The following is a 14160-nucleotide window of genomic DNA, read 5'->3' as shown; positions in this document are numbered from 1 at the left end:
CTTCTGAAGATGACCATTCTCTTAACGTATGGCCCCAAATTTCACTCCCAGGCGTATAACAGTCACCTAAAAGATCTTTAGCACATGTGCCTGAGAGAACATGTACAAGCATATTCAAAGCAATATTATCTATAAAAGAAAAAAATTAAAATTTCCCAAATGTCCATTGACAAAAGTGGATAAATAAGTTATGTTGTATTTGTACGCTTATATACTATATGTATACATATGAATATGAATGAAGTACTATAACCTGTATCAACACGAGTTACTCTCAGAAATGATGAAACAAACAAGTTGAGGAAGAATACATACATTATAATTTTTTAATAAAGTTAAAAAATAAAGCAAAATTAAATTTTTATATTGTTTAGGGATGCCAATGTGGTAAAACTATAAATCTATAAAACCGATGAAAAATTATCAAGAAAAGAAAAGGGGGACCTAGCCAAGTGGCCAAGTGGTTAAAGTCCTGTGCACTCCACTTCAGCGGCCCAGGTTCCCGGGTTCAGGTCCCAGGCATGAACCTACACCACTCACCAGCCATGCTGTGGCAGTGACCCACATGTAAAGTAGAGGAAGATTGGCACAGATGTTAGCACAGGCTAATCTTCCTCAAGCAAAAAAAGAGGAAGATTGGCAATGGATGTTAGCTCAGGGTGAATCTTCCTCAGCAAAAAAAAAAAAGAAAGAAAGAAAAGAAAAGGGAATTTCAAACACAAAATTCAGATTAGTTGTAACCAGGTTGGGAGGGTGGCGGTGGTAATGGGATTGGTGACAATTACAAAGGGAGCTTCAACAGCATTGGTATTGTTCTCTTTCTCAAGTTGGATGGTCATATTATTTCTATGTTTTCTAACTTACATTTGCATTGCATACATTTTTTGTATATATCTAATATTTTTTAAAAAATTGAAGCATTTTAGAAACCCATTTTCTACTAGAATGTAAAAGCTTGCGGGCAAGGTTTATGTCTTATTTGTTCTGAGAGCCTAGTGTGGTGCCCAGTACACAATAGTACTTAATACATGTTTGTTGATTGAGTGATTGATTTAGTGGGAAGATCTGAATACCAACAAATTAATGTATTAATGACTCCACCTATCTTTTCCTCCTCTCCTGTCTCATGATGAAGGGTTGTCCTCCATCCAGAGTTTCCACAGTTGTCTTGCGTCTCTAGCTTTCATCAGTTTTCCCTTTCTGCTGGACCATTCTTTCCTGCAAACAAACATGTTTGAGTATCTCCCGTAGTTAAAAGATACTCTCTAGCTACAAAGACATTTCGCTCTTCCTCTTCACAAACATTCCGAGTGTTGTTTATCTTTCTGTCTCCACTGCCTTATTTCCCAATATCTCTTCAATCCACTGCGATCTAGCTTCCACATTCCTCATTGACTGAAACTGCTCTTGATCAAGTCTCTCATGACCTACCTGTTGCCCAATCTAATGGCCACTTTTCCATTCTCCTCCCCTGACCACCACCCTATCTCAATTACTGTAGCTTTATCATAAGTCTTGAAATCAGGTAACAGTTAGTCCTCCAACTTTGTTCATTTTCAAAATCATTTTGAAAATTCTAGATCCTCTGTATTTTCATACAGATTTTAGAAACATCTTGTCCATTTTTACACAAAAAAAACACGTAGTGTGTTATGATTAGGATTGTGGTAAATATATAGATCAATTTGAAGAGACTGACATATTAATATATTACTAGACTGAGTCATCAAATCCGGAGCATAGTATATATCTCCATTTATTTAGGTTTTCTTTAATTTTCATTACTGGTATGTTGTCATTTTCAGTGTAGACCTCTTGCACATCTTTTCTTAAATTTGTTCCTAAGTATTTTATATTTTTGATGCTATTGTAAATGGAATTTATTTATTTATTTATTTATTTATTTAGTGAGGAAGATCAGCCTTGAGCTAACATCAATGCCAATCCTCCTCTTTTTGCTGGGGAAGACAGGCCCTGAGCTAACATCCCTGCGGATCTTCCTCCACTTTATGTGGGACGCCGCCACAGCATGGCCTGACAAGTGGCGCATCGGTGCGCGCCCGGGATCCAAACCCAGGCTGCCAGCAGCAGAGCCCACGCACTTAACCTCTACACCACGAGGCCGGCCCCTGGAATTATTTTTACATTTCATTTCTAATTGTTTGGTACTGGTATATAAAAATACAATTGATTTTATATTAACTTTGTATCCTACAATCTTGTTAGATTCATTTATTAGTTACAATAATAATTTTGTAGATTCCTTAGGATTTCATATGTAGACAATCAGGTCTGTAAATAGAGACAGTTTTACCTATATGTTTCTGATGTTTGTACTTTTTAATTCTTTTTAGTGTTTTATTACAATGTATAGGACTTCCAATACAATGATGCATAGCAGTGGTGAGAATAAGCATTCTTGCCTTGTTCCCAGTCTTAGGAGAGGTAGAGTCTATTATTTCATCATTAAGTATCATTTGGCTATAAGTTTTTCATGGCAGTCATTTGTCAAGATGAGGAAGTTTCCTTCTATTCCTAGTTTTCTGAGAGTTTCTATCACGTATGGCTGCTGAATTTTGTCAAATGCTTTTTTCTGCAGCTATTGAAATAATATTTTTTCTCCTTTATCCTGTAATATGGTGAAATACTTTGGTTTTTGAATGTTAAAGCAATTTTGCATTCCTGAGATTTACTCCACTTGGTCATGATCTATTATACATTTTATATACTACTATATATCAATTTGCTAATAGTTTGTTGAGGACTTTGAATCTATGTTCACAGGGGATATTGGCCTCTAAATTTTCTTTTTTGTTTCCCAGTGTGTTTTTTCGGTTTTAGTGTTAGAGTTATGCTGGCCTCATAAAATGAGTTGGGAAATATGGCTTCCTTTTCTATGTTCTGAAAATTTTAGTGATATTATTGAAAAGATTTGGTGTTTTGTTCTTAAGTGTTTGAAAGAATTCACCAGTGAAACTATCTGGGTCTAGAGTTTTCTTTATGTGAAGGTTTTTGATAATAGATTTATTTTCTTTAATAGCTATAGAGCTAGTCATATTTTCTATTTCATTTTGTGTCAGTTTTGTTAGGTTGTATTATTCAATTTATCTGTTAGATAAATTATGAATTTGTTGGTATGAGTTTTTCCAAAATATTCCCTTATTATCCTTCTAATATCTGTAGGACCTGAAATAATACACCCTCTTTCATTCCTGATATTAGTAAATTATGGTCTTGGGTTGGCCTGGTGGCATAGCGGTTAAGTTCGTGTACTCCACTTTGGCAGTCTGGGGTTTGCAGGTTCGGATGCCAGGCGCGGACCTACACACCACTTGTCAAGCCATGCTGTGGTGGAAGTAGATGGCATGGATGGTAGCCCAGGGCCAAGCTTCCTCAGCAAAAAAGAGGAGGATTATCAACAGATGTTAATTCAGGGATAATCTTCCTCACATACACACACAAAAAAGTAAATTATGGTCTTGATCAGTCTAGTTGGGAGTTTATCAATTTTCTTGATCTTTTCAAGAAATTAGTTTTGGCTCTTTCTCTATTGTTTGTGTTTTTTAAATTTTATTGGTATCTGCTCTGATCATTATTTTTTTTCCCCTTCTACTTACTTTTTATTTATTTTACTCTCCTTTTTCTACGTTCTTAGTGTAGAACCTTAGGTAACTGACTTCAGACTTTTTATTATTTTTAGTATGAGCACTTAAAGCTATTAATTTCCCTCAATGCCCTGTCTCATCTGCATCTAACAAATTTTGATATCCTGTATTTTCATTCAGTTTGGAATATTTTCTAATTTCTGATTTCCTTTGTGATTTAGAACTATGTTACTTAAATTATAAATATTAGTGATTTTTCTAGATATATTTTTGTTATTAATTTCTAGTTTAATTCCATTGTGATCAGAGAATATTCTCTGTATGATTTTAATCTTTATTAATGTATTGGAAGTGATTTTATGGCCAAACAGCATATAGTCTGTCATGGGACTGTGCTCTATATACTGGAAAATAATTTGTATTCTCCAGTTGTTGGTGTTATCAATTAGATCAAGGCAGTGATAATGTTTTTAAGGTCATTTATATATCTTTAACTTTTTTTTTTTCTATTTCTATCAATTGCCAAGAGAGAGGTGTTATTTATTTCTCCCTATAATTTTGCCAGTTTTTACTTCATGTATTTTAAAGCTCTGTTATTAGGCACATACACATTTATGACTGCTATGTCTTCCTATGAATCGATCCTTTTATCATTATGAAATGTCCCTCTTTATCTCTAGTAATGCTTTAATTCTGAAATCTATTCTATATATTAGGTATAAATGTAGCCCTCCAGGCTTCTTATGTTTGCATTGCATGTCTTTTTCAATGCACTTATTTTCACTCTCTCTGTGTGTTTATATTTAAAGTGCATCTGTTATAGACAGTAAATAGCTGGGTCCAGCTGGTTTATGCATTCTGGCTATTTCTGAATTTTAACTAGACTGTTTAGTCTATCAACATTCAATATTATTGTTGTTGATAGGGTTGGATTTAGGTCTACCATTTCACTATTTGTTTTTTGTTGTTTTTCTTCTGTTTCTTTTTTTTTTTACCTTTCTTCTAATATATTTTAGAATTCCATTTTAATTTATCTATTATTATTTTGGCTTTTTGCCTACCTTTTAGTGATTGCTCTAGCAATTGTAATTTACATCCTTAACTTTTTATAGTCCATTTAGAGTAAATATTGAGCAATTTCATGTAAAATATAAAAACCTTGCAAATGTATAGCTTTAACAATCTTAAAAGTTCTCATCACAAGAAAAAAAATTGTAACTACGTATGGTGATGGATGTTAACTAGACTTATTGTGGTGATCATTTTGCAGTATATACAAATATTGAATTATTATATTGTATGCCTGAAACTAATATAATGTTATATGTCAATTATATCTCAGTTAAAAATATCTATCTATATATATATTTTGATAAAATGTCTTTTATACCTGGAAATTAGAATTGACTTTTTAAACTAAAATTTCATTCATTACATTATCGAAGTTTGACTATTAAATTATCTGAAATTTCTCCAAAAATTCTGATAAGGCCTGGCATTTATAGCTATTCTAATAGATGAAACAAATTATCACCACATAAGCAAAGAATGCATGTTTCTCTGTAATCTCTATTATATCTAAAGCAATAAACAAATGCTAATAACTTTAAATATTTACAATTTTATCTATTTCTGTTCACTTCTTTTCAACTGCTTTTTTTCTGGGTCCAAATCTGTTTTCTATTCTAATTTATATTTAGCATTATAGCTTATATTCCCATAATAGTTTTGGAGTCACATGGTTTAAAATGCTACTCTTTCATTGCTTAAAGATGTTTTATAGAAAATTCTCCTTTTTAACCTTTGCAAATGATACACGCCTTCAATTTCACAGATTAATAAGCAGAAAGAGGACATGGAAACAAGAAGAAAGTTTGACAGCACGGGCAGAAGGGTTTGCATTTAAGTTCTTTTTTTCTTTTTCTTTTATTCTGTGCTTCTCTTATTTTGGCATCTGGGTTGAAGAATGTATACATACCATACCAAGGCTTTTCACTTTCTAACATCTGAGTTTGAAGGAGAAAATACTTAAAAGTGAGGCAGGAAATGTGGATAGGAGACCAGAAGGCTGATGGCAGAGGGCAGTGAGAAGGAGAGTGGGTGGGTAGGCCTTTGAGACAGCAAGCCTGGCATAAAGAAAGTGAGAAGTGACATCCCGGGATGCTGGTCCTTAGGCTCAATGCCTTGCCTCTTCAGATTCCTGTCTCTCTACTTCTGCCTTCTATTCTTCTGCCTTCTTACAAAGAAGATGCAAACCTCAAGCTACCACCTCACTCCCCTCCACAAAGAGCCCCCCCTTACCAGGTGCTTCCAGAAAACACTGATTTGTTGGTATGTTTTTCTTAGTACACTAGCATCAATGGGAGAAGTGGAAAAGCAGACCCAGCCTGCCCGTTAAATCAGGGCAGAGGGATTGTGGGATGGGAGCAAGAAGAAGCCCATGCTCTTTGGGACTGAAAACTTCAAGCCTGCGATTCCAGCTCAGGGGAGGGGAGGGGAGGAAAAGAAAGGGACCCAAATCTGAAGAATGACGTGAGAATAACAAAGCTGGTTCTTTTTCCTGTGCCAGAGTCTGAGATCAGTCAAGGGGAAAGAAGCCACTTTGTCCCCGTGGCCCTCACAACCCGGGACTCCATTCAAGAGTGGTGCCATTTTGAGGCCACATTCTGCCTCCATCAGTTCGTCGTCTGTCAGGACCAAAACGGTTAAGACTCCAAAGCAGTCTTCAAAGAAAGAGCCCCATGTGGTAAGAACTGCTCCCATGACCACACCCTATGACACCTTCATCTGCGTAGGGGCTACTGTTCTGTTAGCGCTATTGCAACCGCAGCGTCACACCTCACATCCAGCGTCAACAAAGCCAACAGTCTCAACACACCTGATTCTCCCTATTACCCCTTGTACGAATCTGGGCAAGGGGCTCTGGCTGCTCTTCTCTGCACTAGCGTGTCCTTGTTAGGCCCCTAGCTTGCCCAAGAGGGTGTCACCGGGGCTGGCCCCGTGGCATAGCGGTTAGATGCGCGCGCTCCACTGCTGGCGGCCCGGGTTCGGATCCTGGGTGCGCACTGATGCACCGCTTGTCAGGCCATGCTGTGGCGGCATCCCATATAAAGTGGAGGAAGATGGGCACAGATGTTAGCCCAGGGCCAGTCTTCCTCAGCAAAAAGAGGAGGATTGGCATGGATGTTAGCACAGGGCTGATCTTCCTCACCAAAAAAAAAAAAAAAAAAAGAAAGAAACTATGTTACCAAATGTAAAAAATAAAAGGATATATTAAAAAAAAAAAGAGGTTGTCATCGTTGTCCCCGGTTTGGTGGTTTATTTAGCTTAGTCACCAAGCCTTAGTGGATCTCTATTAAATTAGCAAAGACAAGCCACATTCCATGCACTTCCTAGGGTGTATAATCTCTAACCCGTTACTGCCCAATATCTATGAGAAGCTTCCTGAAGATTCCCTGAAGGACATGCAGGTATACAGTCCATTTGCTCATAATATACCAAATTGGCAACTGGAGTAACTCACACCATCGGAGACATGCCTACATGAATTATATGCTATTGCTCTCCTTATCACCTTCCCCCTAAATAATCAGAATTGCTTTTATTGGACCTACGGTGGTACACTGGTCTACATGAAAGGGCATGTTAATAAGTAGCTCTGTAATGTTCAACTCAACATTGGCTTATTGTGTGGGCATGGCTGAGGCCCTGCTCACTGCACGACACAATATCTCCCTTTATGATGATCCTATGGGGGACTTTCTTCTGCTCTTAGTTATGAGAATAGTTGTATTTCTCAGAGCAATTGATCTGTCTGTAGGCACGGTGAATTGTGTAGCTAGTCACAGTTCCTTTTCCATGTGGACTTTTAGAAAGCTTAGAAGCCAAGTGGTGACAGACAGCCAATGTCTAACACTTGATAGAGACACTCTGTCCACTTGCCCATGTGGATTTCCCATTCTCTCTTGTCTTGTTTCTACATGTTCTCCCTTCTTCTCTCACGGGGGGCAGAATCTGCCTCTCTAACACTTCGTTGTGGAGGTGCAGAGCAGAGTCATGCTCCCTCTGTCATCCTGGCTCCAAATGGGGTCAAGGAAAGGTATAGCCTGACTCACTGGGCTGATGGCTCACTGCTGGTACCCAGTGGAGGAGTAAGCGAGCAGGTAGAGAGAGGCCTGGGTGTCATGTTAGTGGAAGTCATTCCCTATGAGTTGAGAAAAAGCATTCTCCTCTAAAAGCATTTCCACTCTGCAGAAAGTTAGGCAGTATAGACAATTGGAAACCAGTGTAATTTTCAAAGGAGAATGACATTTAGGGGGAAATATGGTGCATGACTGACCAGTGCCTGGGGTCTAGAAGTAAGATTTTTAGAAGCCAGGTCTTGGGAAGGTTTTTTTGTTTTTTGTTTTGGCCTGCAAAACAAAACAAACAAAAATCACAAAACAAAAAACAAAGCCCTAGCCTGAGTGTGCGGTGCTGCCTGCTGTCCTGGGCAGGGAAACCAGCCATACTGGGTGAGGGGCTCCAGGCTAAGCCCTGGACTTAGTGAGCCTGTGGCCGAGGCAGTGTCCTGTTCCAGAAGGTTCCGTCAGCTGCCATGAAATCAGGTCAAGGGGCAGGAGTCTGTGGTCTGAGGCTCTGAGAGGATGGCCCAGGGGGCTCCAGAGCAGGGTCAGTGGCTGGGACAGAGCACCGGAACCTCCAATCCCACGAGGACAGCAGCATGGGGGAGCTGCCCTGGTCCCTACAGCAAGCCCAGGGCTATAACTAAATCCCAGAATTGCAGATTAGAAACTCCAGGATCCTCAATTTACAGGTTGAAATTGAGCTTCCAAAGTCGCAGCCACAAGGGGCAGAAATATCGCTTGTTCTCACCCATGGAAAATGCACCATAAGGGAGAGACAAAGGCGGACGGGATGTCTGAGAAGGTGTCATTTCAATAGGATTTTCTTTCAGTGTCACAGTCTTTCCTTCTGACTGTAATGATTGTTATTTTGATGTTGCCGAAACTCAACAGTACATTTTGTCAGCTGGAGAGACTCCATTAACTGGAGGTTAATGTGTAACAATAAGTAAAAATTGCACCAGGGGAGGGGAGAGATCACGTAAGCCGGTGTTTGCATCTTTATATTAATTGACTGGATTTTAAAGTGCAATATGTTATTCTAGCTTACCATTATTACTATCATATACACCTTTGTCGTTCATAATAATTGTATTGTTATAGGCGCTCCCTTATGTCACCTTTCCATGTGGTATACTTTTCACTGCAGATTAGCCAAAGTATATGCATTCTGTTTATCATTTTCCTGTTTCTCTCTTTTAAATATTTTATCCTATTGAGGTCGCTGGACTTCTTAAACATTGCCTGTGAAGGGGTTATAATATCTGGCACATGTAAGCCGCCAAGCGGAGAGCTTGCTGCAGGAACTTTTGACGTCAGCCGTTTAACTTATCTAATTAATCATACTTATGTTTTGAAATCTGTGTCATTCGGTGGGAACAGCACACGTGCTTCACATAGTGGAGCACACAGCGATAAACCAAGTGTTTAGCCAGTCTGAAAAACACGATATGAACCGTGCAGCCTGATGTCTGTTTATGAAAGATTTCGCAGCCTGAAACTTGTATTTGTACAGTGGTTTTGTGAAAGTTTATTGTTTGATAGCTGTAAAACATTTCAAATACTGAGGTTGCGTATAATAAGGTTAAACTGGATTCCCAGGTTTCCCCCCCACCCCGCCCCTCCCCCCCCCCCGACCCAGGGTAATTAGTTAATGACAGTTGCACCCAGTCCATGCTCCCCTGGAAGACTTCTGAGCTTCCACGGAGTAACCTGGTCTGAGCTGATGGAACATATGGTGCGTGCGTAGATCTGCAGAAAGCATCAGGACCCTTCTGCGTGGGAAATGGGACAAAGTCAATCGTGTCCCCATTCTTAAAGTTCACTCAATGAAAAGGCATATGTACAGCATGAAAGACTTCAATAAAAACTCTAGAATGTTATTCTTTTAACATTCAAGAATTATGTAAAATATTTTTGCAAGGGTGTTGCAATTATGACCATAGTCACCCTGCAAGCTAGTAATTTAATAAAAAATTATTATTATACGCTACAGAATGATTATTATATGATATATAGTATTATAGGCTAGGTGGGTAAAGGAAAAATCTTTCTTTCTGAAATTTACCGTTGCTCTCTTATACAACATTTTTATTTGATTAAATTGCACATAGAGTTTAAAATAAACACCATCAGAGAAGAAAATAATATAATCTGTTCATGGTATCATTATTTCGTTCTTTTTTCCCTTGGCTTGGTTTGATAAAGCAGGCAGTTAATAGGTTTGCAGAGCAATTTGAGAAAGCCAGCATTTTGCTCGTTGTTGGTCTGGCTGCACTGGTTCGTGGAATAATGCAGAGATGGGACAATCCTGGACACGTGCATGGTCTTCAGAGGTTGTCAAAGGATATTTACTATATTTTTATAGATTGTGTTGACACAAAAGAATTTTTCTTATCATACTGGATCTTTGTTTCATACTATGAATAACTTTAAAATGTAGAGATGATTGGAATAATACACTAAAATTACCTGTGTTATTTTAAAATCAAAATTTTCATTTATTACTAAAATGATTCGTCTTTAAATTCTGCCCTCAGAGAATTGAAATAGAAAATCTGAGAAATATCCTATTTAAAATTCAACTGAAAGGTGGCTTTTACTTTCTCCATTATTTTATTCTGAGTAGTTTGATAAATTAAATAAATACTTTCAGTCTATTTGGAACTGAAAGTATTTTAATGAAAATAATATTCAATATTTGTTGCTCAAATGAAAAATATTACTTGTTAAAAATCACTTGAAGGGTTTTATACTTTGTCTCTTCTTGTTTATTTTCTTACGGGACAATTATAACATTTTATTTGCAGAGTTTAAGATATTTTAGTATAATTGAACTTAAGGACCTAAGATATTACTGTGGAAATCAGGAAAAGATAGATTTGAGATGTGTATCCATTTCTCTTCTTCCCTAGACGCTCTCAGTCATGGGGGCAGATGCTAGGTCCTGACCGCATGTAATATCACCCTTGTAACAGAAAAAGTGTCCACTTGACATTCAGGAGCCCACAGAGCATCTTACCCCTCACTGCATGGTGTTGTTCGATTTCGTCTGCCTAGGTTTTAGCTGTGAGTTTCTCTCCAGTTCCCACTGAGAGTTGAGGCCTGTTTTAAACACTAAGTCATTTGGCCAGAGTCCTGACATTGCCCAGACTTGGGTCCCCAAAAGACTGAACAGTTGACATGCTGTCACTCATCCTAACTGCCAATATTGCATATAACAATTCTGCCCCTCGGTGCTGTGAATTCTATCATAGAGGTGCTTCAATATCAATGCTTGCCAAAGTCAAGCCTGAGGTAGCTACACCCCTCTGGACACTGGCACTGGACTATCGGCCACCCTCTTCGGATCTAGCTCTACCAACATGTCAGTTTCTCCAGCCCTGATCTCTTCAGGCCTAGTCTCTCCAGGTCCTAGCTTGCTCCTCAAATCCCGGGGATAAGTTTATATAAGTTACACGTCAAATTTTTTTTTAGGAATGTATTCTTCATTTAATATCCCTTTGTTTTCTTTTCCTCAATGTAATCTTACTTATTCATAAAAAATACTGAACTAATTAAGGAAAACATATTTGTTTTCCCGTATTTATTTATCTGTAACATGTTACTCCTCACTTGCATATCTGATCAACCTTAGATGACCGGTGTTATCTCACTGAATTGATTTAATGCCAGCCAAATCCAAAGAGTTGTTAAGTTTTGTTAGCCTTTATTAAGGAATCAAAGTACACTTTTATTTTGACTTTTAAAAATCTTGAAAATAGCTTGAGGATCTTCTTCACCAATCTCAATGTGAAAGCCATTCCTTTGTTGAATATATGAATATATATATACCTGGAATAGAAAAACAAGTTACCTACAACCAATGCCATGAAGTATTATGGAGTCCAGTTAACCCAATAGCTGAAAGTATATGGTGAACCCGTGTTTGGTTTTATGCCACCAAAAGTGATGGAGCCCAAACTGCCTGGAGTGTAATTCTGGTTGTCTGTCTGTCCAGTTGAGACTACGCAGATGGATTCTGATTAAGATACGTAACATTTCTGTCTGATTCACATTAGATAAAGCATAAGCATAATTTTAAAGGTAATTATATTAAAATTAGAAAGATTTCAATACACAGTTTTAGATTGTTATACAACCATTGGAAGAGCTAGGAGAACAAATATTAGGAAAGCAGCAAAATGATTTCAGACTGAAGCACCCAAGCAGCTAGTTGATAAGAGATCAGGTAGAAATCACTGCAATTTGTAGGAAACTCTGGAAATCTCCCACCAAATAGCTTAATCTTCAGCAGTAAAGATAGTGTTTCTTAAGAGCTCTCCAGAAAGTCACTATGAAACTCATATTTGTCCATTCATCTTGCTCCAAACGTCTTTGGATAAGCTTTCCCAATGTTTCCATCAAAAGTACAATTCTTTGGAGTTCCTTGCATGTTATATCCTTCAAAAATTTTAAAGTTAATATAGATATTTTCATGTAACAAAAACTGGTATAATTTGCCACAGTAAGATTTGCATTTGACACTTTCATTTATACCATTTCCGGATCTTTCATTTATTTTTGTAGAGCTAAGTTTCTGGCAAGTATCATATCCCCTCTTCCTGAAGAACTTCCTTTTGCAATTCTGATAGTGCAGGTCTGCTGGTAATAAATTCTCTCAGCTTTCATTTGCCTGAAAAAAATCTTTATTTTGCCTTTATTTTTGGCAGATATTTTTCTGAGTATGGAAGTCTGGGTTCACAGTTTCTTTTTTTTTTAATTCTTTGATGATGTCACTCCACTGTCTTTTGTCTTGCCTAGTTTCTGATGAAAAGTTTACTGTAAATTTTAACTTTGTCTGTAATAAGTCTTTTACTTTGGAATGCCTCCAAGAGTTTCTCTTTATCTTTGCTTTTCAACACTTAGACTATAATGTGTCTTTGGGTGTTTGTTGTTTCTTTCTCAATCTCTGTCTCTCCTGATTGAGCCTCTTGACTTTGTGGTTTGATGTCTTTCATTATCTTTTCACCATTATCTTCAATTATGTCTTTTGCCCCATTCTCTCTCTCTTCTCCTCCTGATACTCCAATTACACATGTGTGATACTGTTCGATATTGTCCCACAACTCTTGGATGTTATGCTCATTAATTTTGAACTACTTTTATCTCTTTGTGTTTCAGTTTGGGGAATTTCTTTTGACCTACCATCAAATTCACTAATTCTTTTCCTCAGCTATATTGAGTCTACTGATGAGTGATCAAAGAAATTCTTTATCTTTGATGTTGTCTTTTTCATTTCTAGTATTTTCGTTTGATTCTTTTTTATATTTTCCATCTCTCTGTTGAAATTACCTATCTTGTGTGTTGTTTACCTTTCTCCTAGGTTCTTCAACATTTCAATTATAGTTATTTTAAAGTCCCCATCTGATAGTTACAAAATCTGGGTCATCTTTGAATCTAGTTCTGTTGATTGTTTTGTCTCTTGATGACAGGTTCTTTTCTCCTTGCCTTTTTGTCTGTCCCATGATTTTTGATTGAATGCCAGACATCATGTGTGGAAGAGTAGAGATTGAAGTAAACAGTATTCTCACCTGGAAATGGCATGCCTTTTCTTATATCATACTGTTACTGTAAGAGCTTGAGCCAATCTCACCAGAAGTTGAGTTGAGTTGAGTTTGGTTGTTGCTATGGTTCCTTCTAGTGGACCACAGCTTTGCTATTCCTTTTGTGGTGGGTATGTGCTTAGAGTGGGAACTAGAGTAACAGAGAGTTTTCTCTGTGTGCTGCTCCACCCACAGCTTTCAGCAGAACCTGTCCACCTGTGCCATGGAGTATGTCTTTCTCTGTACTCTTATCCCTCTCTTGGTAATGGTGCTATTGCTTGGTTCTCCATAAGTTAGGGAAGGGATGTCTTGTTGTTGTTCTAATCCAAACTCAGTCTTTGGGAAGTACCATGCGCCTGGCCCTCATAGGTGGGCTTTCTCAGGATTCCTGCCCCTCTTCCCTCTGGCAGTCTACCTCTGCCTTGTATCTGAAGTTGACCTTGGGCAGGAGTTTCCTGTCCCTCCTGCAATAATAGGAAACCTCCACTTGGTATTAGTACATATTCTAAGGCCCAGGACAATTACTGACCCCTTATCCAGGATAGGAGAATGTTTCTTTTATTTTTCCCCCTGCAGTAATATATCTTCACCTATGCCTGTGACCGAGAGGCTATGTTGTCCTCCCCAGCAGTTGAAAGCTTTTCTTTCCCAGGAAGGATAGCCTGGGAGAAGTGGATGGGGCTTGGTGCCTAACAACTCTCCACTGGTCACTTTCTTTGAGTCTTATTGGCCAGAGAGTTTGCTTCCCCTCTCTCAGGGGCTTAAGACTTTTCCTTCCTAGGATAGAAGGGCCCAAGGAGGGTGCTTTTCTCTTAACAGCAGCTGATCCCCTTCTCAAGCCTGCAT

At 38.1% G+C, this 14160-nt stretch overlaps 1 protein-coding gene across 1 annotated transcript in view; it reads left to right on the top strand.

Annotated features, from left to right (window-relative positions):
* C36H10orf67 (chromosome 36 C10orf67 homolog) overlaps positions 1-14160 on the top strand; it is a 163030-nt gene that overhangs the window by 93475 nt on the left and 55395 nt on the right. The window contains 2 exon segments of the mRNA XM_058532821.1: positions 5440-5499; positions 6175-6351. Coding sequence (XP_058388804.1) covers positions 5440-5499; positions 6175-6351 — 237 coding nt within the window.

This window comes from Diceros bicornis, chromosome 36 (genome assembly GCF_020826845.1).
Source record: "Diceros bicornis minor isolate mBicDic1 chromosome 36, mDicBic1.mat.cur, whole genome shotgun sequence".
NCBI lineage: Eukaryota > Metazoa > Chordata > Mammalia > Perissodactyla > Rhinocerotidae > Diceros > Diceros bicornis.
Note: the sequence above shows the minus strand (reverse complement) of the source record. Positions and strands in the feature narration are given on the sequence as shown.